The 27,038-nt window shown below is 46.7% G+C and overlaps 1 protein-coding gene across 11 annotated transcripts in view; it reads right to left on the reverse strand.

Moving 5' to 3' along the window:
• Nucleotides 1-12,702: 12,702 nt before the first annotated feature.
• mkrn4 (makorin, ring finger protein, 4) overlaps nucleotides 12,703-27,038 on the reverse strand; it is a 31,763-nt gene continuing 17,427 nt past the window's right edge. For 9 of the 11 annotated variants that reach the window (XM_072480479.1, XM_072480474.1, XM_072480483.1 and 6 more), the window contains exons 6-8: nucleotides 23,455-23,562; nucleotides 19,747-19,876; nucleotides 12,703-13,571 (exon numbers count right to left, since the gene is read on the reverse strand). In XM_072480479.1, the coding sequence (XP_072336580.1) occupies nucleotides 13,386-13,571; nucleotides 19,747-19,876; nucleotides 23,455-23,562 (424 nt within the window). In that variant the 3' untranslated portion in view covers nucleotides 12,703-13,385. The remainder of the gene's footprint in view (nucleotides 13,572-19,746; nucleotides 19,877-23,454; nucleotides 23,563-27,038) is intronic. The other 2 variants (XM_072480485.1, XM_072480484.1) reach the window with 2 other exon arrangements.

The following is a 27,038-nucleotide window of genomic DNA, read 5'->3' on the forward strand; positions in this document are numbered from 1 at the left end:
GGTTTCACCGCTATAAGGACAGGGAGATGGTCCTGAGATGGGCGAAAAAGACACGGAGCTGCAGGTGGGAGAATGCGGTGATCCGCGTGTACCAGGATTGGAGTGCGGAGGTGGCGAGAAGGAGGGTGAGTTTCAATCGGGCCAAGCGAGCGAGACTGTGGGTTACACACCAAGGGAAACATCACTACTTCGAGACGGCAGAAGAGGCGTGGACATTAATTGTAGAGGAGAAGTTGGACTAGACTGGAGAGAGAAAGAGTTTCTGTAATAAAGTAGTGGGGGGATTGTATGGGACGGGGAAGGGGGAAGGGGGGGGGGAAATTTTCTCTATTCCCCTCGGGGGGGGGGGGGTATGGTGAACTGTGGGCGCCGGTGGGGAAGGAGAGGGGGAAGGAGAGAGGGGAGCTGCGCCATTAGGGGCGGGGCCGAGTGGGGAAACGCGGGCTTTGTTCTCACGCTATGGTAATTGCGGCGGGAAAGGGAGCGCAGGAAGGAGGGGGCCTTACACAATGGGGGGCCAAGGATAAACGGGGGAAGCCGAGGTCAGCCAGAGTTTGCTGACTTCTGGGAGTAACATGGGGGGAGCAATTACGCTAGAAAGGGATCTAGCGGAGGGGGGGGGGGGTTAACTGGATTGCTGCTGCTAAGGGAAAGGGGGGAGCTGTTATGGGGCGGGGGTGGTCGGGATGGGAGGACACCGTTGGGGGGACAAACCGGGTGAGGAGCTGGTCTAAAAAAGGGGATGGCTAGTCGACATGGGGGGGGGGGGGGGGGGGAAAAGAGCCCCCCGACCCGGTTGATCACATGGAATGTGAGAGTGCTGAATGGGCCGATTAAGAGGGCAAGGGTACTCGCGCACCTAAAGAAATTAAGGGCAGATGCTACAGGAGACACATCTGAAACTGGCGGATCAGGTCAGACTACGTAAAGGATGGGTGGGACAGGTATTTCATTCGGGCTTGGATGCGAAAAATAGAGGGGTGGCTATATTAGTGGGGAAACGGGTAGTGTTTGAGGCAAGGACCATAGTAGCGGACAGTGGGGGTAGATACGTGCTGGTGAGTGGCAGATTGCAATGGGAAGCGGTGGTTCTGGTGAACGTATATGCCCCGAACTGGGACGGTGCAAACTTCATGAAGCGTATGCTGGGGCGTATCCCGGACCTGGAGGCGGGAAAGTTGGTAATGGGGGGAGATTTCAACACGGTGCAGGATCCAGGGCTGGACCGGTCCAGGTCTAGGACAGGGAGGAGGCCGGCAGCGGCCAAGGTGCTTAAGGACTTCATGGAGCAGATGGGAGGAGTAGACCCCTGGAGATTCACTAGGCCCAGGAGTAGGGAGTTTTCCTTCTTCTCCCATGTCCACAAGGTGTATTCTCGGATAGACTTCTTTGTCCTGGGAAGGCCACTGATCCCGAAGGTGACAGGGACGGAGTATTCGGCCATAGTCATCTCGGACCATGCCCCACATTGGGTAGATCTGGTAGTAGGAGAGGAAAAGGAACGGCACCCACTCTGGATATTAGATATGGGACTGTTGGCGGATGAGGGTGTGTGTGTAAGGGTGAGGGGATGTATCGAAAGGTACCTGGAGATTAACGATGATGGAGAGGATCAGGTGGGAGTGGTCTGGGAGGCACTGAAGGCGGTGATCAGAGGGGAACTGATTTCCATAAAGGCCCATAAGGGGAAACGAGAGTAAAGAGAGGGAGCGATTGTTGAGAGAAATTTTGAGGGTGGATAGGCAATATGCAGAGGCTCCGGATGAGGGACTGTACAGGGAAAGACGTAGGTTGCATACGGAATTTGACTTGCTGACCACGGGCAGGGCAGAGGCACAATGGAGGAAGGCACAGGGAGTACAGTATGAGTACGGAGAGAAGGCGAGCCGGTTACTGGCCCAACAATTGAGGAAGAGAGGGGCGGCGAGGGAGATAGGTGGGGTGAGGGATGAGGAGGGTGAGATGGAACGGGGAGCAGAGAGGATGAACGGGGTGTTTAAGGCATTTTATGAGAGGTTGTATAAAGCTCAACCCCCGGAAGGGAAGGAGGGAATGATGCACTTCCTGGATCAGCTGGAATTCCCGAAGGTGGAGGAGCAGGAGAGGACAGGATTGGGAGCACAGATTGAGGTGGAGGAGGTGGTAAAAGGGATTGGGAGCATGCAGGCAGGGAAGGCCCCGGGACCAGATGGGTTCCCAGTGGAATTTTATAGGAAATACATGGACCTACTAGCCCCGCTTCTGACGAGAACCTTTAACGAGGCCAGGGAAGGGGGGACGTTGCCCCCGACGATGTCGGAGGCGATGATATCGTTGCTCCTGAAGTGGGACAAAGACCCGCTGCAGTGCGGGTCTTACAGGCCTATCTCCCTTCTGAATGTAGATGCCAAGCTCTTGGCCAAGGTGATGGCGACGAGGATCGAGGATTATGTTCCAGGGGTGGTTCACGAGGATCAAACTGGGTTTGTTAAGGGGAGACAGTTGAATACTAATATACGGAGGCTGCTAGGTGTGATGATGATGTCCCCGCCGGAGGGAGAGGCGGAGATAGTGGTGGCGATGGATGCTGAGAAAGCATTTGATAGAGTGGAGTGGGATTACCTGTGGGAAGTGTTGAGGAGATTTGGATTTGGAGAGGGGTTTATTGGGTGGGTTCAGCTTTTATATAGGATCCCGGCGGCAAGTGTGATCACAAACAGGCAGAGATCTGACTACTTCCGTCTATAATCGAGGGACAAGACAGGGGTGTCCCCTGTCCCCGATACTGTTTGCGTTGGCAATTGAGCCACTGGCCATAGCGCTGAGGGGCTCTAGGAAGTGGAGGGGAGTACTTAGGGGAGGAGAAGAGCACCGGGTGTCATTATACGCGGATGATTTGTTGTTGTATGTCGCGGACCCAGTGGAGGGGATGCCCGAGATAATGCAGACACTCAGGGAGTTTGGGGAATTTTCGGGATATAAACTGAATATGGGGAAGAGTGAGCTGTTTGTGATGCACCCTGGGGAACAGAGCAGGGGAATAGATGATTTGCCGCTGAGGAGAGTAACAAGGGATTTTCGGTACCTAGGGATCCAGATAGCCAGGAACTGGGGAACCTTGCATAAGCTTAATTTAGGAAGATTGGTGGAGCAGATGGAAGAGGATTTTAGGAGATGGGACATGGTGCCCCTGTCACTGGCGGGCAGGGTGCAGGCGGTCAAAATGGTGGTCCTTCCTCAATTTCTTTTTGTGTTCCAGTGCCTCCCTGTGATGATTACCAAGGCTTTTTTCAAAAAAGTGGATAAGAGCGTTATGAGCTTTGTGTGGGCTGGGAAGACCCCAAGAGTGAAGAGGGGGTTTCTGCAGCGTAGCAGGGATAGGGAGGGACTGGCACTGCCGAGCTTAAGTGACTATTATTGGGCAGCCTATATATCAATGGTATGCAAGTGGATGGGGGAAGGGGAGGGAGCGGCGTGGAAAAGACTAGAGATAGCGTCCTGTAGGGGAACCTGCCTGCAAGCATTAGTGACGGCGCCTTTACCGTTCTCCCCGAAAAGTACACCACAAGTCCAGTGGTGGTGGCAACACTAAAAATTGGGGGCAGTGGAGACGACATAAGGGAGTGACGGGTGCCTCAGTGTGGTCCCCGATAAGGAACAACCATAGGTTTGTCCCGGGAAGGATAGATGGGGGATTTAAATCTTGGCAGCGAGCAGGAATTACGAAATTGAAGGACTTGTTCTTAGATGGGACGTTCGCGAGTCTGGGAGCACTGACAGAAAAATATGGGTTGCCACCTGGGAATGCATTTCGCTATATGCAAGTGAGGGCATTTGTGAGGCAACAGGTGAGGGAATTTCCGCAGCTCCCGGCGCAAGAGATTCAGGACAGAGTGATTTTGGGGGCATGGGTGGGTGATGGTAGGGTGTCAGATATATATAGGGGTATGAGAGATGAGGGGGAGACGATGGTAGAGGAGCTGAAGGGAAAATGGGAGGAGGAGCTGGGGGAAGAGATTGAGGAGGGGCTGTGGGCAGATGCCCTAAGTAGGGTAAACTCTTCCTCCTCGTGTGCCAGGCTCAGCCTGATACAATTCAAGGTTCTACACAGGGCGCATATGACGGGAGCAAGGCTGAGTAGATTTTTTGGAGTGGATAGGTGCGGGAGATGCGCGGGAAGCCCAGTGAACCACACCCACATGTTTTGGTCATGTCCGGTATTGCATGGGTTCTGGGTGGGTGTGGCAAAAGTGATTTCAAAGGTGGTGGGGGTCCGGGTCGAACCAGGCTGGGGGTTGGCTATATTTGGGGTTGCAGATGAGCCGGGAGTGCAGGAGGCGAGAGAGGCCGATGTTTTGGCCTTTGCGTCCCTAGTAGCCCGGCGAAGGATTCTACTTATGTGGAAAGAAGCTAAACCCCCGGGCGTGGAGGACTGGATAAACGACATGGCAGGGTTTATAAAATTGGAGCGGATAAAGTACGCACTAAGAGGTTCGGCTCAAGGGTTCACCAGGCGGTGGCAACCGTTCCTTGACTACCTCACAGAACGATAAGGGAAATGGAGAAGGTAGCAGCAGCAACCCGGGGGGGGGGGGGGGAAGGGCCCACGCGGGCCCTCAGGGGTTTCCTATAGTTGTTTTGTAGATTAGTTATTTATACTGGCGTGTGGGACTTTATTGTCTTGGAGTTATTATTTTGTTGTTGGCAGTTGCTGTTTAGTTAATATATTTGTTAAAAAAAAACGGTCATTATTATTTATATTGTTTTAAAGTTGTAAAAAGGGGAAAATCCTGTACTGTTCTTGTTTGACCGAATAAATTTGAATAAAATATATATTTTTTAAAAACACCGGAGGTGCAGAGTCCATAGGTGGCGATCTTTGGAGTGTCGGAAGAGCCGGGAGTCCAGGGGGCGAGAGAGGCTGATGTTTTGGCCTTGCCTCCCTGGTAGCCCGGTGGCAGATACTGTTAATGTGGAGGGATTCGAAGCCCCCGAAATTAGAGACCTGGGTTAGTGAAATAGCTGGGTTTCGCAGTCTCAAGAAAATAAAGTTCGCCCCAAGAGGGTCAATGTCGGGGTTCGCTCAGAGGTGGCAGCCGTTAATCAACTTTCTCGGACAAAATTAAAATGTCAGCAGAGGCAGAAATCTAGGGGGGTGAGGGGTTAGGCTATTGTTTCATTGTTTGGGGCTGTGAAGAACGTGATAGGGATGGAAATGTTTTATGTACCATGATTATATTGCTGTTGTTATTATTTTAAAAACTACAAATACCTTAATAAAATGTCATTAAGTAATTTTGAAGATAGTTGAAGTAATATCAGAACCGGGCCCAGGGTGTGTTTGAAGTTTCAATGGGGGGGCATTTTGGTGACAGTGACCATAGCTCAGTAGGATTAAAGCTGGAACGGAAATAAAAGTTGTGATTTGGGAGGCCAATTTTAGTCGGATAAGACAGGATTTGGCCAAAGTCAACTGGGGGCAACTACTTGTAGGAAAATCTGCATCAGAACAGTGGGATTCTTTCAAAAGGCAATAAAGATTACAGGGTCAACATGTTCCTGTAAAGGTGAAGGATGAGAGCAACAAGTCCAGAGAACCCTGTATGTCAAGGGATATCCTGGATTGGATAAGGAAAAATGGGAGGTTTATGGCAGATACAAAGGGCTCAAAGTAGTGGCAACGCTAGAGGAGTAAAGTGCAGGGGGTTAGTTAAAAAAAAAAATTAGGTGAGTGAAGAAGGGGCATGGAAAAAACACTGGTGGGTAAAATAAAGGAAAATCCAAAGGTTTTTTTATATTAAGGGCAAGAGAATGACCATGGAAATAATAATAATAATCTTTATTAGTGTCACAAGTAGGCTTACATTAACACTGCAATGAAGTTACAGTGAAAACCCCCTAGTCACCTAGTCAGTTCGGGTACACTGAGAATTCAGAATGTCCAATTCACCTAACAAGCATATCTTTCGGGACTTGTGGGAGGAAACATGGAGAACATGCAGACTTCGCACAGACAGTGACCCAAGTGGGAATCTAACCTGGGACCCTGTTGCGGTGAAGCAACAGTGCTGAGGGGCAGAATTAATCCCAAACTTAGAGAGGCAAGGATAGTCAGCATGGAGATCATATATTTGAATTTTTCCAAGGAGGTGACTGGGTGTAGATGAGGACAGTGCAGTTGATGTAATCTACATGGACTTGATTAAGGCTTTTGACAAAGCCTCGTCCCATGGGATACAGGGCAATTTGGCAAATTAATTCCAAAATTGGCTTAGAAGCAGAGTGATGATCAAAGGTCGTTTGTGACTGGAAGCCTGTGTTCAATGGTGCTCTGCAAGGATCAATGTTGGGTCCCTTGCCGTTTGTAGTGTACATTAATGATCGGGATGTGAATGTAGAAGGTATGATCAGCAAGTTCACAGATGACAAAAATTGGTGGTGTGGTAAAGAGCGAGGAGGATAGTCTTGTATTATAGGACGATATAGATGGACAGAACAATGGCAAAAGGAATTTGAGCCTGAAAAAAGTGTGAAGTTATGCATTTTGGGAGGACTAGCAAGCAATGGATGGTCACTGGAAACAAGATATCTGGGAACTTCCAACCGTTATCTATTTGTAACTATGTACAGGACAGATATGCACAAGGCTCTTTTTAGAGACAGTTCTGGAGTTCTAGCGATTGGCCAATCCACCCAATTGAAAAAATAAATTAAAATTGGGTACTTAAAAAATTTATTAAAGAAAAAAATCCCACCATGGCACCTCACCAAGTATCAGATAGATGGCAGAGAAGAATGCAAATAGTAGTCAGAGGCCAGTTTCTCTGGTGACAATTGTGCAAAGGAATAGCTAAAGAAATGCTTCTTCGACTTCCGGGTGCGGCTATGCAGAGCTAGGTCGCATATTCGGCAGCTCCCCTTGGAACGGACTTTTGGGCTCTTTTACAGGGCCCCCACGGCATTTGTTTGACATTTCCCGGTGTGGGGAAGAAGACTGCAGCATTCCCCTGACGGTGTCCCCCAGGAATGTTGTGTCTTTTGGCTGCCAGACCCGGCAGAAACAGTGAAGGATTTGGCTTGATCTGCAGCAATAGACAAAGTCCTCTTCCAGCATGCAGGCGGGGGAAGGGCAAGCTTAAATCTGCAATCTGGCTTTATTCTATCAAAGGTGAATTCTAGCAGCAGAGGGAACAACTGTGAAAGGATCTATCAAGGCCATTGAAGAGGCGGGGACGAGGCTTCTGGTGGCGGCCATGGAGGAGTAGGTCGCACATACGGCAGCTCCCGTCTGGAACCGACTCTTGACCTTTTTCAGGAGTGTCCATAGACTTTTTGGGGCAGACTGGTGAAGCAAACACTGCCAACTTCTATGAAATGGACCAGAAGTGTAACGGCCAAATGAGCGGCACTGGAGCAACTGGAGAAGCGAGGGAAAGAAAACAAAATGGCGGCGGCCAGGGACAAAGGGGAGCTGCAGGAGTTCATCAAGCGCTGCTTCGAGGAGGAGCAGCGCGAGGAGATGCGCAAAGAGATGTTGGCGCCTATGCTTTCGGCAATTGAAGGACTTGGGATCACGCAGAAGGCCCACGAAGCTAAGATCCAGAAAAGAGTCAGTCAGAACGAGGATGAGCTTGTGGGCCTGGCAGTGAGAGTGGAGCAGAACGAGGCACTACACAAGAGGTGGGCGGGAAGACTCGAAGACCTGGAGAACAGGTCGAGGAGAAAGAATCTGCGAATCCTGGGTCTCCCTGAGGGAGTGGAGGGGGCTGATGCCAGGGCATATGCGAGCACGTGCTGGAGACGATGATGGGCACGAAGGCCCTTTCAAGGCCGCTGGAGTTGGACGGGGCACATCGGGTGCTGGCGAAGAAGCCCCAGGCAAATGAGCCGCCAAGGGCGATGGTGGTGAGGTTCCACCGGTTCACGGACAGAGAGTGGGTCCTGAGATGGGCCAAGAAGGAGCGGAGCAGTAAGTGGGACAATGCAGAGATCCGAATATTCCCGGACTGGAGCACGGAGGTTGCAAAGCGGAGAGCGGGTTCCAACCGGGCCAAAGCGTCATTGTACCGGAGAGAAGTGAAATTCGGAATGCTGCAGCCAGCACGACTGTGGGTCACAGACAAGGGCCAACACTATTACTTTGAAACGCCTGAGGAGGCGTGGACCTTTGTACAAGCCGAAATGTTGGACTCTAACTGAGGGTTTGTGAGGGTGGGGTGGATGTTTTGGGGTTTGATGTGTGATGGTTGTTGTATATAGGGGGTCAATTACACGTAGGAAATGTTACATGGGCTGGGGGAGAGAGACAAGGCCGCGCTGCGCCAGAGGGGGCGGAGCGGGCTTTGGAAAGCACGGGGTTTTTTCCCCGCGGGCGGGAAGGGGAATGAAGGAATGCATATGGATTGGGAGACTCCCACGCGGGGGGGTCAATGGGACGGCAGGGGAAGCCGGGGTCAGCAGGTGTCAGCTGACTTACGGGAGTGACATTGGGGGAGCAAAAAATCTAGACAGGTGTCTAGCTGGGGGGGGGGGGGGGGAAGGGTTGCTGCTGCACTGGCCGAAAGGGAATGGGACACAGAAGAGGTGGTCAGGACGGGGGTCCCCCCTCTGGGGGACTGGAGGGTGAGGGAGGCGTGGACACGGGACTGGCCCAGAAAAGGAGATGGCTAGTCGGCAGGGCGTGGGGGGGGGGGGGGGGGGGGGGTGAGAGCCCCTCCAATCCGGCGGATAACGTGGAATATGAGGGGCCTGAATGGGCCGGTGAAGAGGGCTCGAGTGTTCGCGCACTTAAAGGGACTGAAGGCGGACGTGGCTATGCTCCAAGAGACACATCTGAAGGTGGCAGACCAGGTCAGGTTAAGAAAGGGATGGGTAGGACAGGTATTCCACTCGGGACTGGACGCGAAGAATAGAGGGGTGGCAATATTGGTGGGGAAACGGGTGTCATTTGAGGCCAAGAATATTGTAGCGGACAATGGAGGACGATATGCAATGGTGAGTGGTAGGCTGCAAGGGACGTGGGTGGTGTTGGTAAACGTATACGCCCCGAAATGGGATGATGCAGGATTCATGAAGCGCATGTTGGGGCGCATTCCGGACCTGGAGATAGGAGGCCTGATAATGGGAGGGGACTTCAGTAGTGTTGGATCCAGCACTGGACCGCTCCAGATCAAGGACTGGAAAGAGGCCGGCGGCGGCCAAGGTACTTAGGGGGTTTATGGATCAGATGGGGGGCGGGGGGGGGGGGGGGGGGGAAAGAGAAAGAGTGGACCCATGGTGGTTTGCAAGGCCGCAGGCCAGGGAATTTTCTTTCTTCTCCCATGTACACAAAGCCTACTCCCGGATAGATTTCTTTCTGGGTACGGCGCTCATCCAGAGGGTGGAGGGGACGGAGTATTCGGCTATAGCCGTTTCGGACCATGCCCCGCACTGGGTGGAACTGGAGCTGGGAAAGGAGAGGGACCAACGCCCGTTGTGGCGGCTGGATGTGGGACTGCCAGCGGACGAGGTGGTGTGTGGGAAGGCGAGGGGGTGTATCGAAAGGTACTTGGAGGCCAACGACAACGGGGAGGTGCGGGTAGGGGTGGTATGGGAGGCGTTGAAGGCGGTGATCAGGGGAGAGCTAATTTCCATTAGGGCTCATAGGGAGAAGACAGAGGGCATGGAAAGGGAGAGGTTGGTGGGGGAGATTTTGAGTGGACAGGAGATACGCAAAGGCCACGGAGGAAAGATTACTTAGGGAAAGACGACGGCTCCAGACGGAGTTTGACCTGTTGACCACAGGGAAGGCGGAGGCACAGTGGAGGAAAGCGCAGGGGGCGACCTACGAGTATGGGGAAAAGGCTAGTCGGATGCTGGCACACCAGCTCCGTAAGAGGATGGCAGCGAGGGAAATAGGGGGAAGTCAAAGATGGAAGGGGAGCCACGGTTCGGAGTGCGATGAAAATAAACGAGGTATTCAAGGCCTTTTATGAAGAGCTGTAAAGGTCCCAGCCCACAGCAGGGGAAGAGGGGATGAGACGATTCCTAGATCAGCTGAGATTCCAGAGGGTGGAGGAGCAAGAGGTGGCTGGTTTGGGGGCACCAATTGGGTTGGAAGAGCGGAGCAAAGGTTTGGGGAGCATGCAGGCAGGGAAGGCCCCGGGACCGGATGGATTCCCAGTGGAGTTCTACAGGAAGTACGCAGACCTGTTGGCCCCGCTACTGGTGAGGACCTTTAATGAGGCAAGAGAGGAGGGGACCCTGCCCCCGACAATGTCGGAAGCGACAATTTCTTTGATCCTAAAGCGGGACAAGGACCCACTGCAATGTGGATCGTACAGGCCGATCTCGCTCCTCAATGTGGATGCAAAGTTGCTGGCAAAAGTGCTGGCCACGAGGATCGAGGACTGTGTCCCGGGGGTAATCCACGAGGACCAGACGGGATTTGTAAAGGGCAGGCAACTAAACACCAATGTGCGGCGGCTCTTAAACGTGATAATGATGCCATCGGAGGAGGGAGAAGCGGAGATAGTGGCAGCTATGGACGCGGAGAAGGCCTTTGACCGAGTAGAGTGGGAGTACCTCTGGGAGGTGCTGCATAGGTTTGGGTTCGGGGTAGGGTTTATCAATTGGGTTAAGCTCCTTTACAGAGCCCCGATGGCAAGTGTAGCGACGAACCAGCAGAGGTCGGAGTACTTTCGACTGTACCGAGGGACGAGGCAGGGGTGCCCCCTGTTGTTCGCATTGGCGATCGAACCATTGGCCATGTCATTGAGGGAGTCTAATAAATGGAGGGGGGTGGTCCGAGAGGGAGAAGAGCATCGGGTATCGCTATATGCGGATGCCCTGTTGCTGTACATGGCGGATCCAATGGAGGAGATGGTGGAGGTCATGCAGACTCGAAGGGAGTTTGGGGAGTTTTCGGGCTAAGCTCAATGTAGGGAAGAGTGAGCGCTTTGTATTACAGGCGGGGGACCAAGAAAGAGGGATAGGGGACCTACCGCTGAGGGCGGAGGGGAGCTTTCGGTATCTGGGGATCCAGATAGCCAGGAGTTGGGGGACCCTACATAAACTGAATCTGACGAGGTTGGTGGAGCAAATGGAGGATTTCAAAAGATGGGACATGTTACCGCTCTCACTGGCGGGTAGAGTGCAGTCGGTCAAAATGGTGGTCCTTCCAAGGTTTCTGTTTGTGTTTCAGTGCCTTCCCATCGTGATCACGAAGGCCTTTTTTAAGAGAGTAGGCAGGAGTATTATGGGGTTTGTGTGGGCGAATAAGACCCCGAGAGTAAGGAGGGTGTTCCTGGAACACAGTAGGGACCGAGGAGGGTTGGCGCTGCCAAACCTGGGGAGCTACTGCTGGGCAGCAAATGTGGCGATGATCCGCAAGTGGGTTATGGAGGGAGAGGGGGCGGCGTGGAAGAGGATGGAGATGGTGTCCTGTAAAAGAACGAGCCTGGGGGCATTGGTGACAGCACCGCTGCCGCTCTCGCCAACAAAGTATACCACGAGCCCGGTGGTGGCGGCAACACCAAGGATCTGGGGCCAATGGAGACGGCACCGGGGTGCAATGGGAGCATCGGTGTGGTCCCCGATCAGGGGTAACCACCGGTTTGTCCCGGGGAAGATGGACGGGGAGTTCCAGAGCTGGCATCAGGCTGGGATTGGAAGAATGGGGGACCTGTTCATTGACGGGACGTTTGCGAGCCTAGGGGCACTGGAGGAGAAGTTCGAGTTACCCCCAGGAAATGCCTTGAGATATATGCAGGTGAGGGAATTCCCGTTGCTCCCGGCACAAGAAGTTCAAGATAGGGTGATCTCGGGTGTATGGGTCGGGGAGGGCAAGGTGTCGGAAATATACCAGGAGTTGAAAGAAGAGGGGGAAGGGCTGGTAGAAGAATTGAAGGGTAAATGGGAGGAGATCGAGGAAGGTCTGTGGGCTGATGCCCTAGGTAGGGTTAATTCCTCCTCCTCGTGTGCAAGGCTCAGCCTGATGCAATTTAAGGTGGTCCACAGAGCACACTTGACGGGAGCGAGGTGGAGTAGGTTCTTTGGGGTAGAGGACAGATGTGGAAGGTGCTCAGGGAGCCCGGCGAACCATGTCCATATGTTTTGGTCATGCCCGGCACTGGAGGGGTTCTGGAGAGGAGTGGCGGGAGCAATATCTCAGGTGGTGAAAGTACGGGTCAAGCCAAGCTGGGGGTTAGCAATATTTGTAGTGGACGAACCGGGAGTGCAGGAGGCGAAAGAGGCCAGTATTCTGGCCTTTGCGTCCCTAGTAGCCCGGCGAAGGATCTTGCTAATGTGGAAGGAGGCGAAGCCCCCCAACCTGGAGGCCTGGATAAATGATATGGCTGGGTTCATAAAGTTGGAGAGGATTAAGTTCGCCTTGAGGGTCTGCGCAGGGGTTCTACAGGCGGTGGCAACCATTCCTAGACTATCTCGCAGAGCGTTAGAGGAAGGTCGGTCAGCAGCAGCAACCTTGGGGGGGGGGGGGGGGGGGGTATTGTTTGTAAGGGAGAAAAATGGTGTTAAAAAACTTTAATAAATATTTTTTTTTTTTTTTTTTTTTATATAAAAGAAATGCTTCTTCATAGCTCTTTTGAAGTTGTCATTTCCAGCACAGCTTTCCACAAAGTTTAGGTTTTAGGACCTCACTCAATAAGATGCACTTATGACTTTGCAAAGCACACCCCAGACAGGCATGCCTGGAAGAGAAATGAAAGAACAGAACACAAAAACTATTTAGAAAAGGATTTATTTGGACATTGTTAGCACAAACATTATAAAAAACATTCCCACCAATTAAGCAATAACAGCTTGTTGATCAAGTTACAAAATATCAAACTGCCATTGATCCCCATGTTAAATACACTCACCCCAATTAGTGGATGGAAGGAAAAAACTATTATATTCAGTTCTACTGAACCTACGTTATTCCACTTTGTTCAGTAACTCAGCATCATTTTAGTACATAATCAGTTCACCGACAGCAAAATGTCTACAGTCAGTAAAATAGCCAATTCCCAAGTGAATGTTAAGTCACAAAATGATCATTGAATTTGGCACAATCAATTCCTTAAGTTCAATATCCTCATTCAGATGCATTTCATTTGTCACTCACTCTTTACATCTCTAGCCTAAAGTGTTTGAAGTCTTGAGCAGCTGCAACTACAGGATTTAGCAAATAAAAGTGGTTTATCTAGACTGTCACAGTACAACTAGTGCAAGAGAAAAAAAATTCAACTTGCCTTGCATTATATATCAGTGTAAAACAGACTTTAGTTACAAATGCCTAACTGTATGGTTTAGCCTGCTTTCTGCAACAGCACTGCCAAAATATAGATAAACAATTGCTATCGATATTCTACCTGCTGTGTGCAGGAACACTGCTTCCTACAGAGGGCTAAATAGCACAAAGCCATCTAATAATCATCGGAATCATCAGAATCATCATAATTAAAATCAGACAGATCTGAATCAAAAAGTTCATACTGAAAATGTGCCAAATTCTCTAAAAAGGAATCATCGAGGGAAAGAATACCAAGGAGGTGAAGGGCGTGGTCGTAGTCATCATCGCAATCATCTTCCCACATAATTCCCAACGGAGACTGTGGAATATATGAAAAGATGTTAAAACCAAGATTTTGAAATGCCAGTTGTTCAACCTAAAGTCAAACAGAAGCTGATATAAACAATTTCCTTTGTTAGCTACCCTGGAGGAGCCCATCTTCTCCTCTCAGCGGAGGAGTTGTTTCTTGTAGAGGAAATAGCAGACCTTGTTGCTTATCATTGAAGTATAAACCACATTCAATCATTTACAACACTGCCAATGCGGAATTACTAAAGTAGCATAAATCCTTGCTGGCCACAGCAAGGACAGTAAAAATCAACTGAGATGCACAGACTTGGCCATTGTTTGTGCTTGCTTTAAAACAACCATCCACTCTTTCTCCCCCCCCCCCCCCCCCCCCCCCCCCCCCCCCCCCCCCCCCCCCCCAAAAGCCCTTCAAGCTGCTCTCGTCACCACTGACCCATTCCACGTCACACACGTTTTTAAAAAAGTCTTCTCTGGTCATTTTCCAATTATTTTAAGTCACTTATCTTCATTGCTTTCCTCCCTCAGCATCCAAGACTTCTCATCCTCCTGATTTCAGCCTCCACCTGAATGCATTATGTTCTCATCTGAAATGTGCTTAAGAATCCTTCCCAGACCTCTATGCAAAAAATTCTAATTAAATTCATGGCCACACTCCCTGGCCATCTCAGTCAACATACAGATAAAGGCAGCCAATTCTATCCATTCGGGGGGGGGGGGGGGGGGGGGGGAAAGAGGATAAAAAAAGTCTTCCAATTTCACAATCCCAATTATCTTGCATTTGGGCACTTCCCCCACTGTCACATTTCTGCAGATACCGATTTGCTCACACTTTGATGCCCTAATCCGCAATAAAGCCATGACCATCACACGTTGACTGTTCCCATGGATATAGCCGCCAACCTCACTCCCTCACGGACATAGCCACCAACCTCACTCCCTCTCACTAGCCACCAACTTCTCTCCCTCTCACTAGTCCAAGGGACACAGACCTGAAGGGCATGGCCATCCACTGCTCGATGTGGCTGGACCAATTTAAAACAGCATCAGGTCATGCTCGTTCATTAGCCTGAAATGTAAAGATAACGCCCAATTTATTTTATTTTGAGAATTAAAAATGTAATGACTATTATGAAGTCACTATAGATGGTCATAAAAACCTACCTGGTTCACTAATGTCCTTTAGGGAACAAAATCTGCCATCCTTACCTGGTCTGGCCTACATGTGACTCCAGACCCTCGGCAATGTGGCCAATTCTTAAAATGCCCTAGCAAGTTCATAGAGTTCAAGGGCAATAAATGCTGGCCCACATTCTGAGACTTAAAAATGCCTGCCAAAGGTAGACTTTCCTTCATCTTCTCAACCTGTCTGCAACAAATGACATGGTTGACCACTCAATCCTCTTCCATCGCCTCCCCATGGTCTCAATTCTCCTCCATTGCCTCCCCAGTCATCTAGTTGTTCTAACCTTATTCCATTCTTGTCTAACGGTATCAGGAGAATCACTTGCATTTGCTTCACTTCCTCCTTCATCATTGTTACTTTTGGGGATCCTCCAAGATCTGTCCTTGGACTCCCCCCAACCCCAATTGCTCATATGCATGTTGCCCCTTGGCAACATCAGAAAGCACAGTTCATTTGCACGTTTACGTTGACTGTACGCTCAGCTCTACTTCACGTCTCTCAACTCCTCCGCTGTTACTAAATTATGACATCCAGTACTGAATAAGCAAAAATGTCCCAATTAAAATAGCGGAAAGACTGAAACAGTAGTGATCAAACCTCACTCCAATCTCCCATTATCTAGCTACTAAACTCATCCGTCTCCATGTAACAGTCGAAATTAGGCTAGTTTGTTTGCAATCTTGGTGTCACGTTTGACTCTATGACCAGCTTCCTCACTGATTCATGATGTGGAGATGCCGGTGTTGGACTGGGGTGAGCACAGTACGAAGTCTTACAACATCAGGTTAAAGTCCAACAGGTTTGTTTTGATGTCACTAGCTTTCAACCGGGACCTGGGATTCATGTCGCATTCATCCCCCACCATCTGGCCTGCAAAATCCTACCAACTGTCCTGGCTTGACACAATCCACACCTCTTTAACCTGGGGTTACCCAATCTCTGTATCTGTAAAGATTTAATCACCTGCTAATGGTCGCATTCCAAGCATTGTTTGGCATCTTTGAATCTGTCTATATATATGTTTCTGGAACAGACCTCTTCATTCACCCAGGGAAGGAGCAGCGCTCCGAAAGCTAGTGACATCAAAACAAACCTGTTGGGACTTTAACCTGGTGTTGTAAGACTTCGTACTGCGCTCACTGATTCATGGCATCGCAAAGATTACTGGGTGGCAGTGGTGAGCATACAGCTTCAGGGATCAGGAGTTCAATGCAAACCTCAGTTGACTGTGTATTCTCCCCGTGTCTCCATGGGTTTCCTCCGGGTGCTCCAGTTTCCTCCCACAGTCCAAAAGATATGTAGGTTAGGTGGATTGGCTATGCTAAATTGCCCCAAAAGGTTAGGTGGTGTGTGGGCTTAAGTAGGGTGCGCTTTCCAAGGGCTGGTGCAGACTTGATGGGCTGAATGCCCTCCTTCTGCATTGTATATGCAATGATTCCCGATTTCCACCTGCAACATTGCCCGACTTCACCCCCACCTCACCTGCTGCCGAAACGTTTCTTTCCATGGTTTTTCACCCATGTTCTACCCTCCACAAAACTAGAGGTCATCCTAAGCTCTGCTGCCGTTGCCTTAAATCATACCATGTCCCATTTCCCAACCAACCCCATGCAGTACAACCTACTTTGGCACCAGACCAAGCAGCATCTCAATTTTTAAATTCTGATCCCTTGTTCTCAAATCCTTCCATGGCCTCAACCTTCCCAGTCTCCAATTCCTCCAGTCCTACAACCCTCTTACCTGCTCTAATTTTTGCCCCGTGTGCATCTCAGAATTTAATCACTGGGCGGCTGTGGCTGCACAACTCTGGCATTTCCTCTCTGCGCCTCATATTTCCTCCTTGGAGGCACTCCGTAAAAAAAGCTTTTGGTCATTTGACGGTCTCCTTTTATGTCTTGGTGTGAGGCTTCTGTGAAATATCTTGGGAAATTTTGTGGAGTAAATTACCATAGCTATTAATTTGGTGTTCTTGGTTTACTGACCCTCCTGCCACTGGAACAGGTTTCCCTTGATTATCATTAAAACTGCTGCTTTTTCACTCCCCATCCCCATGATATATACATGGAGTATTCTTGGACAATAAGCTTGGGAGAGAATGTGATGCATTGAGGTGGAGACAAGGGTGAGAAGTCATCAGTGTTGAAGGAGGAAAGCAAGGGAGACAATCCCAATGCGATGGTTTTGCATGACTTGCTTGCTTTTCTACTCTTATGCCTCTTATAAGGCAGGAATTCTGTATGGTGCAACAGCTTTAGAAAATTGATATATTGTTGCTTTCAGTCTTTGCAAATCATTGTCTAACTAGGCAAATTCATTGGTCAAAATGACAGCAGCTTCAACCTTGGCACAAGCAAAAAAAAATAAAAAATTAGAAATTACTCCATTCCTTTACGTGTTTTATTTTTGGAAACTAAAATTGTTCCTTCTTGGTGACACTATTATATTCCAAAGGGAAGAATAATCAAACTTACTGCAGGCTCTCAGTTTAGTTCCATTTGCCTGCGAGTTTGATAATGTCACCCTGACATTTAACATCAGTACACCTCTTGCAAAATCTAGTATTCTCTTGCAAAATCTAGTATTCTCTTGCAAAATCTAGTATTCTCTTGCAAAATCTAGTATTCTCTTGCAAAATCTAGTATTCTCTTGCAAAATCTAGTATTCTCTTGCAAAATCTAGTATTCTCTTGCAAAATCTAGTATTCTCTTGCAAAATCTAGTATTCTCTTGCAAAATCTAGTATTCTCTTGCAAAATCTAGTATTCTCTTGCAAAATCTAGTATTCTCTTGCAAAATCTAGTATTCTCTTGCAAAATCTAGTATTCTCTTGCAAAATCTAGTATTCTCTTGCAAAATCTAGTATTCTCTTGCAAAATCTAGTATTCTCTTGCAAAATCTAGTATTCTCTTGCAAAATCTAGTATTCTCTTGCAAAATCTAGTATTCTCTTGCAAAATCTAGTATTCTCTTGCAAAATCTAGTATTCTCTTGCAAAATCTAGTATTCTCTTGCAAAATCTAGTATTCTCTTGCAAAATCTAGTATTCTCTTGCAAAATCTAGTATTCTCTTGCAAAATCTAGTATTCTCTTGCAAAATCTAGTATTCTCTTGCAAAATCTAGTATTCTCTTGCAAAATCTAGTATTCTCTTGCAAAATCTAGTATTCTCTTGCAAAATCTAGTATTCTCTTGCAAAATCTAGTATTCTCTTGCAAAATCTAGTATTCTCTTGCAAAATCTAGTATTCTCTTGCAAAATCTAGTATTCTCTTGCAAAATCTAGTATTCTCTTGCAAAATCTAGTATTCTCTTGCAAAATCTAGTATTCTCTTGCAAAATCTAGTATTCTCTTGCAAAATCTAGTATTCTCTTGCAAAATCTAGTATTCTCTTGCAAAATCTAGTATTCTCTTGCAAAATCTAGTATTCTCTTGCAAAATCTAGTATTCTCTTGCAAAATCTAGTATTCTCTTGCAAAATCTAGTATTCTCTTGCAAAATCTAGTATTCTCTTGCAAAATCTAGTATTCTCTTGCAAAATCTAGTATTCTCTTGCAAAATCTAGTATTCTCTTGCAAAATCTAGTATTCTCTTGCAAAATCTAGTATTCTCTTGCAAAATCTAGTATTCTCTTGCAAAATCTAGTATTCTCTTGCAAAATCTAGTATTCTCTTGCAAAATCTAGTATTCTCTTGCAAAATCTAGTATTCTCTTGCAAAATCTAGTATTCTCTTGCAAAATCTAGTATTCTCTTGCAAAATCTAGTATTCTCTTGCAAAATCTAGTATTCTCTTGCAAAATCTAGTATTCTCTTGCAAAATCTAGTATTCTCTTGCAAAATCTAGTATTCTCTTGCAAAATCTAGTATTCTCTTGCAAAATCTAGTATTCTCTTGCAAAATCTAGTATTCTCTTGCAAAATCTAGTATTCTCTTGCAAAATCTAGTATTCTCTTGCAAAATCTAGTATTCTCTTGCAAAATCTAGTATTCTCTTGCAAAATCTAGTATTCTCTTGCAAAATCTAGTATTCTCTTGCAAAATCTAGTATTCTCTTGCAAAATCTAGTATTCTCTTGCAAAATCTAGTATTCTCTTGCAAAATCTAGTATTCTCTTGCAAAATCTAGTATTCTCTTGCAAAATCTAGTATTCTCTTGCAAAATCTAGTATTCTCTTGCAAAATCTAGTATTCTCTTGCAAAATCTAGTATTCTCTTGCAAAATCTAGTATTCTCTTGCAAAATCTAGTATTCTCTTGCAAAATCTAGTATTCTCTTGCAAAATCTAGTATTCTCTTGCAAAATCTAGTATTCTCTTGCAAAATCTAGTATTCTCTTGCAAAATCTAGTATTCTCTTGCAAAATCTAGTATTCTCTTGCAAAATCTAGTATTCTCTTGCAAAATCTAGTATTCTCTTGCAAAATCTAGTATTCTCTTGCAAAATCTAGTATTCTCTTGCAAAATCTAGTATTCTCTTGCAAAATCTAGTATTCTCTTGCAAAATCTAGTATTCTCTTGCAAAATCTAGTATTCTCTTGCAAAATCTAGTATTCTCTTGCAAAATCTAGTATTCTCTTGCAAAATCTAGTATTCTCTTGCAAAATCTAGTATTCTCTTGCAAAATCTAGTATTCTCTTGCAAAATCTAGTATTCTCTTGCAAAATCTAGTATTCTCTTGCAAAATCTAGTATTCTCTTGCAAAATCTAGTATTCTCTTGCAAAATCTAGTATTCTCTTGCAAAATCTAGTATTCTCTTGCAAAATCTAGTATTCTCTTGCAAAATCTAGTATTCTCTTGCAAAATCTAGTATTCTCTTGCAAAATCTAGTATTCTCTTGCAAAATCTAGTATTCTCTTGCAAAATCTAGTATTCTCTTGCAAAATCTAGTATTCTCTTGCAAAATCTAGTATTCTCTTGCAAAATCTAGTATTCTCTTGCAAAATCTAGTATTCTCTTGCAAAATCTAGTATTCTCTTGCAAAATCTAGTATTCTCTTGCAAAATCTCTTACATTATCCCTTTGCCTCCTTTGTCGATACTGGGTGGGTCGATATCCCTCTGGAAACTCATGTAAGTAAATGCATTCAGATTTAAAAGGACACTTGCCATTACTCCGCAGAAAAAACTTGCAGTGTATTTTTCTGTGAAAAAGAATCAGTTGTTAGATGTGACGCAACTGTTCCCAACTCAAGAACTAAAAGTACCGCCAGTCACTCTCCTTCACATTTTGCCCGAATAACCATTCATATGCCATCTGGATTGCATGTTTCAGCAGGCTATAACCTCAGCACATGCACATTCCCAAACATACTTCCATCTAGGGTTGGTGCAGAGATTAGATTGGAGCACAAGCAACAAGCTGGGTAGCATATAAAACCTGGCTCCCAAGTTTTCAGTCATCACAATGAGGGAAGGGGCCTCCATTATTCAATTCATGCCACAGGTAGTCATCATTTACCAGAAAAGCCAGAGATAATCTTGGCTTAATGTCTTTCCCAAAAGATACTTCTGACAATTCAGCACTCAGTCAATATTCCAAACTACCAGCCTAGTTGCTTTGTTGAAACAGACTAATATAACTTAATCAAGTTGGCATTGGATAGGCGACATTAAAATGGTCCTGGAACTTTTACCAAAGCAAGCTCATCTTAGGGTCTCCTGTTGTTCTCCCAAGAGCTAAACATCTATATTTTACCCTCCTTCAATGCACCCCAGTTCAAAAAAAATCCTAGTGACTATTTCCAATAAAACAGCCCACATTCATGCAAATAGAAAGGAGAAACTAAATAAGTTAAAGAATAGTCCAATTGGCTGAAGAAATGCACTTTGGCTACCATAGTGCTGTTTATGAACTTTGTATGCAAGTTCTAAACTGTTTCCTGGGATTCAAGGTTAACATGGAGTCATTTGGAGAGGGGTGGGTGGGGTGTAATCTCATATCTCCATGCACCCTGCTTTTTAGAGAGGGGAAGAAACTCAAAATAGTCTGTCCAACAGATTTGAGGGAAAACGATCCACAATAAAATGTTGCTATGCCAATCAAGAGAAAAAGGAATGTTTTTAGGTTAGCCAACAAGCAGAGTGCTATTTGAATATATTCATTAGATTTAAGTGGAGAGCCGTTTTGGACACAGATCCGCCCTGGTGGGGCGGGGGAAAATAATCCTGTTCTTCAGAGCGGCACAGTAGCAGTTGCTTCACAGCTCCAGGTCCCAGGTTCGATTCCCGGCTTGGGCCAGTCTGTGCGGAGTCTGCACATTCTCCCAGTGTCTGCGTGGGTTTCCTCACACAGTCCAAAGATGTGCAAGTTCAGTTGATTTACCATGCTAAATTGCCCTTAGTGTCCAAACATGTTTGAGTGGGGTTACTGGGATAGGGTGGTGGTGTGTGCTTGGGTGGGGTGCTCTTTCCAAGCACCAGTGCAGGCTCAATCGGCCGAATGGCCTCTCTCTGCATTGTAAAAATTATGATTTCTGCCAAGGTTTGTGGTGTAATATACAAATGTGGAGTGGGGTTTTGATTGTGCCAAATTAATGGGGATGAGAATGATGATGTAATGTTATTTTGTTACAAAGTTTTAAAACATGACTGGCAAATTCTCTTTTTGAAAAAGTGAACAGCCATAACAAATTTAATAAAAGGAGACGTGCGAGGCGCATAGGTATCTTTCATCAGAAGGAAAGGCCTCTGAAAGGATTGAGAAAAGCCAAAATGACAAAAACGGTTTGGTTCTGCAAGGCAAAAGGGAGTAAGAAAAGGAACAAGGGTGAGAAGTTGTCATCTAAAAGCAGAAGTGAGACTTTGCCAGAAAGGAGATAGACCTTCCCAGTAGAGTTGGCTTCCACATTGCTGGAGGAGAAGGCACCGCTAGAAGGGATCAAGGCAAAGTGGGAGGAAGAGTTGGGAGAGGGTATGGAGGGGGGGGGGGGGGGGGGGGGGGTTCTGATGTGAGGTGCTCCGGAGAGTGAACGCCTCCACCTCATGTGCGAGGTTGGGGCTGATACAGCTGAAGATGGTGTATAGAGCGCACCTTACAAAAGCGAGGATGAGCCAGCTCTTGAGGGGGTAGAAGAGTGTGGATGTTGCGGGGGAGGCCCCACAAACCACGTTCATATGTTTTGGTCCTGTCCAAAGCTGGAGGATTACTGGAAGGAGGTTTTTAGGTAATCTCTAAAGTGGTGCACGTGAAACTGAACCCGGGCCCTCGGAAGGCCACATTCAGGGTGTCTAGACCATCCGGGGTGGGAAATGGGCACGGAGCCAGATGATGTAGCCTTCACCTCGTTGATTGCCCAAAGGCGGATCCTGTTAGGGTGGAGATCAACCTCTCCAACCTGTGCTCTGGCGCAGCAGGGGGACCTGCTGGAATTCTTAACGTTTGAAATGGTTAAATTTGAACTGAGGGGGAAGGATGGAGGGGGTTCTACAATTCATGGGCGTTATTCCTTATGCACGAGAATTGGATCACATCGAACAGTAGGGGGGGTTGGGTAACTATGGGCGATTTCGGATTTCTTTTTGTCATTTGTTTATGTTAACATGCAGGCCAATGTCTGGGGTTTGGTGAGAGGATGGGATCTGTTATTGATATGGGGGGACTGACATTATATTCATTACTGATTATTGTTGGGTGTAAATTTGGGAGAAAATGAGAAAAGGAAAATAAAAAATATTTAAAAGCAGAAGGGTATCCATCCAGTTTCCCATACTTTGCTCACCCCTGTCACTCCCAGAATCAAAGGCTCCCTTTGTGTTCACCTTCCACCCCCAACCCAAATTCAATGGATCACCCCTGCCAGTTCCTGAACATATTCTCCACTCTCCTTCCAGCACCTGTAGACTCTGCAACACCATGGCTCGTTCCTCAGGCTCCCCCAGTTCTTCATGCAACACCTTTCCATGCAAGCAGAGATGCAACACCCGCCTTCCAATCTCCTCCTTACAGTGCAAGGGATCAAACACTTCCAAAGTGAAAGCTTTACAGAACACCCATGTTCAGTCTGTAAGCATGACACTGAATTCAGGTTGGGTGTTATTTTAATGCTCCAGCTTGTTCCTGCTCTGATCCAATGAAACTCAAACCAAGAACCACATCACATCAGGTGATCCAGCTTTCAACAATTTCAGACGATTACTCTTGCCCCCATTTTGCTTCCTCTTTCTTTGCTTTGATTTTACTTTTTGCTTTTGGACAGCAGCTATTCATTGTTCTGTCTTTCACACCTAGTAGTTTCTCTGCACCACCAGCCTTGGTCATTTACCTGCCACTCATCACAAACCTTGCCACATGTTTTTCTTCCAACCTCCCCCCTTTCACTTACTCAAATCTAATCATCATCCGTAACTAGTTCTGACAAAAATGTTAATGCACCCCACAGATGCTGCCTGGCCTGCTAGAGTATTTTCAGCATTTACTATCACTGCTTTAGAATTCCTTTACACATTTATACCCATTTTGATCACAAACCACAAGTGAAATGAAATGCACACAAACCAAGTCCACATATCTGCCATACCCTTTTAGAAATAAATTCTGCATGAAAATCTAATTGGCTTAAGCTGAATTAAAATTCTGAAATACAATGGGGAATTAAAAATGCAAAAATGTTAAAGTGTTGGATATTTAAAAAAATAAATTTGTGCAGTTATGTAGCATATTCAGAATTAGAAAAGTTTAAAATACCATTTTGTTTTGAGACTGGTTCCAGAGCAAACCTACCTCTTTTCAGCTCTGAATTTTTCAACAAGTTTCCGTTTCTGTTCATCGACTACCCAGTACTTGCATGGTATGAAGTAAGTGGCCACTACTCTACATTCAGGACATGCCCTGTAAACATAAAGGATACTTTATTTTCCTCAGTGCAAAGATGAAAATATTTAACCAGATGCCCCCTTCCACAGCATCTTCGCAGCTATACCATAGCAGCACAATTTTATTTGCTTTTTCTGATATTTAGATGCAAAGACCAGCATATAGCTTTCAGATACCAAACATTTACTTCCACTTGACGACAAGGCTACTAAAAATACTTTCAGGCATTCAACAGTATTCTTCAAAAGTGTTTTTGAGACCACTCCTGAAAAGGGTGATCAAGTCATTGTAACATTGCTGTACTTGCCCTATATTGTAACCTAGGAATTTCCTAGTCAGGAAATTGGCAGGAAAGAGACAGTAAATAATTTGCAAGTGTGACCAGTGGTCTGAAGTGGGCAATTATGGGACACTTGACAATATGGGGAACCATGGGAATTTATAATATAAAAGGCTGGGCACTGATAATGCTGTAAATAGCTATTAATTGAGATTTGTTATTGAGAAATAAGAGACATGACATGGGGAAACGAGTAAAACATAGAAGGGAACTAATCAGTAGCCACAGGAAGATAGCCTTGGAAACTGATAATCAGAATAAAGGAGGCTGGATACAGGCAGATGGCTGAACAAATAAATTTATGCTTTAAACAAATGAAAACAGAGTCATCTCCCTGCATAGCAGAAATTCTCTCTCCTGTATGCATACTGGTAAAAAAACATTTTGCCTTGTGCACCTTTACTTTGATACTCCAACTGACATAGTTGGCTGGGTGGCCAAGGAGCAGGGCAACCAGACACAAATGGGTGAATAAGTTATTCATATCACCCAGTAGGTAGGGTGCAAGTCCTGTTGTCTGGCAATACAGTACACAGTAAAAAGAACCATAATAAAGCAGTGAATAAACAGACAACAGCTGTGCAGCATGAACTGCACTATAATAGTCAGAATCTCCCGAGAGAACAGGCCAAGCCATCCCTTCAGGAACGTCGGTCCGAACTACGATGGCACAGGCCCGAGGTAAATACAGGACATGGACACGTCAAAGTGAAAAGAAACCCACTGGATCCTCCTGCGAGTGAGAAGGTAAGACGACAGTCAAAGGGTAGAGATGAGAAGGCAATAGTAATATTGTGTGCCCATCAGTTAGGACAGGCAGAGGTTAAAAGCTTAAAAAAAAACAACAGAGCAAGAGAAAAAGAGAGGGGTCCCCTTTGGAGCAAATGGCACTCAGCCAGGTTTCTTCTGCACCTTCAGCCATTTTCATTGTCCCTGTAGATGGAAACCTCCAATGATCCCTTTATTTCCCCTCATTGTTGCTTGAAATTTCACTTCGCAGTATGAAAGTTTGAGAATTTGCCAGAAGACAGCATGTGCTCATTTTTTTTTTTTTACTGTTTAGATAAATGTCATTTGAATGGAGAATGGAAAGCAAAAGATAGAGTAGTGGGGCTGTGTGCGTGCGTGTTAGCTAACAAGTTAAAACACTCACAACGAGGATTAAGAGTTGAATTAAAAGGAAAGTAAAATGAAAGAAACCAATGTTTAAGTTAAAAGATTAGAGTGGAGATAACGGTCAAAAATGATTACTCAATATACTTATGCTTTATTTGTAGGTAATCACAAATCTAACAAGATTTCTAGCAGCTTCAAGAGACTGAGAATTTATCTGTAGATTTTCAATGTTGCAGCATAGCCATAGTTTAGAGGCTTTAACCATCTAAGAAAATAAGAGTGAACCCATTCAGGCCAGTTCTCATAGAATCAACAGTACATGAGGCCATCAACAGTACTTGAGGCTCACCTTAAGGAACTTAAGGCAGATGTGGTTATGTTACAGGAAACGCACCTGAAACTGATAGACCAGGTTAGGCTACGCAAAGGATGGGTGGGGCAGGTGTTCCATTCGGATGCTAGATGCGAAAAACAGGGGGGTGGCTATATTAGTGGGGAAGCGGGTAATGTTCGAGGCAAAGACTATAGTGGCGGATAACGGGGGCAGATACGTGATGGTGAGTGGCAAACTACAGGGGGAGACAGTGGTTTTGGTAAACGTATATGCCCCGAACTGGGATGATGCCAATTTTATGAGGCGGATGCTAGGACGCATTCCAGACCTAGATGGGAAAGCTGATAATGGGGGGAGATTTTAATACAGTGTTGGAACCAGGGCTGGATAGGTCGAAGTCCAGAACTGGAAGGAGGCCGGCAGCAGCCAAGGTGCTTAAAGACTTTATGGAGCAGATGGGAGGTGTAGACCCGTGGAGATTTAGCAGACCTAGGAGTAAGGAGTTCTCGTTTTTCTCCTATGTCCATAAAGTCTACTCGCGAATAGACTTTTTTGTGCTGGGAAGGGCGTTGATCCCGAAGGTGAGGGGAACGGAGTATACGGCTATAGCCATTTCAGATCACGCTCCACACTGGGTAGACTTGGAGATAGGGGAGGAAACAGGAGGGCGCCCACCCTGGAGAATGGACATGGGACTAATGGCAGATGAGGGGGTGTGTCTAAGGGTGAGGGGGTGCATTGAAAAGTACTTGGAACTCAATGATAATGGGGAGGTCCAGGTGGGAGTGGTCTGGGAGGCGTTGAAGGCTGTGGTTAGAGGGGAGCTGATATCAATAAGGGCACATAAAGGGAAGCAGGAGTGTAAGGAACGGGAGCGGTTGCTGCAAGAACTTTTGAGGGTGGACAGACAATATGCGGAAGCACCGGAGGAGGGACTGTACAGGGAAAGGCAAAGGCTACATGTAGAATTTGACTTGCTGACTACGGGCACTGCAGAGGCACAATGGAGGAAGGCACAGGGTGTACAGTACGAATATGGGGAGAAGGCGAGGGGATGCCAGAAATAATGCGGATACTTGGGGAGTTTTCAGGGTATAAATTGAACATGGGGAAAAGTGAGTTGTTTGTGGTGCATCCAGGGGAGCAGAGTAGAGAAATAGAGGACCTACCGTTGAGGAAGGTTGAGGCAGGTTGCTGGCACACCAATTGAGGAAAAGGGGAGCAATGAGGGAAATAGGGGGAGTGAGGGATGAGGAAGGAGAGATGGAGCAGGGAGCGGAGAGAGTGAATGGAGTGTTCCAAGACATTTTATAAAAAATTATATGAAGCTCAACCCCCGGATGGGAGGGAGAGAATGATGGGCTTCTTGGATCGGCTGGAATTTCCAGAGGTGGAAGAGCAGGAAAGGGTGGGACTGGGAGCACAGATCGAGGTAGAAGAAGTGGTGAAAGGAATTAGGAGCATGCAGGCGAGAAAGGCCCCGGGACCGGATGGATTCCCAGTCGAATTCTATAGAAAATATGTGGACTTGCTCGCCCCGGTATTGACGAGGACATTTAATGAGGCAAAGGAAAGGGGACAACTGCCCCCGACTATGTCTGAAGCAACGATATCGCTTCTCTTAAAGAAGGAAAAGGACCCGCTACAATGCAGGTCCTATAGACCTATTTCCCTCCTAAATGTAGATGCCAAGATCCTGGC

Source organism: Scyliorhinus torazame, chromosome 17 (genome assembly GCF_047496885.1).
Source record: "Scyliorhinus torazame isolate Kashiwa2021f chromosome 17, sScyTor2.1, whole genome shotgun sequence".
NCBI lineage: Eukaryota > Metazoa > Chordata > Chondrichthyes > Carcharhiniformes > Scyliorhinidae > Scyliorhinus > Scyliorhinus torazame.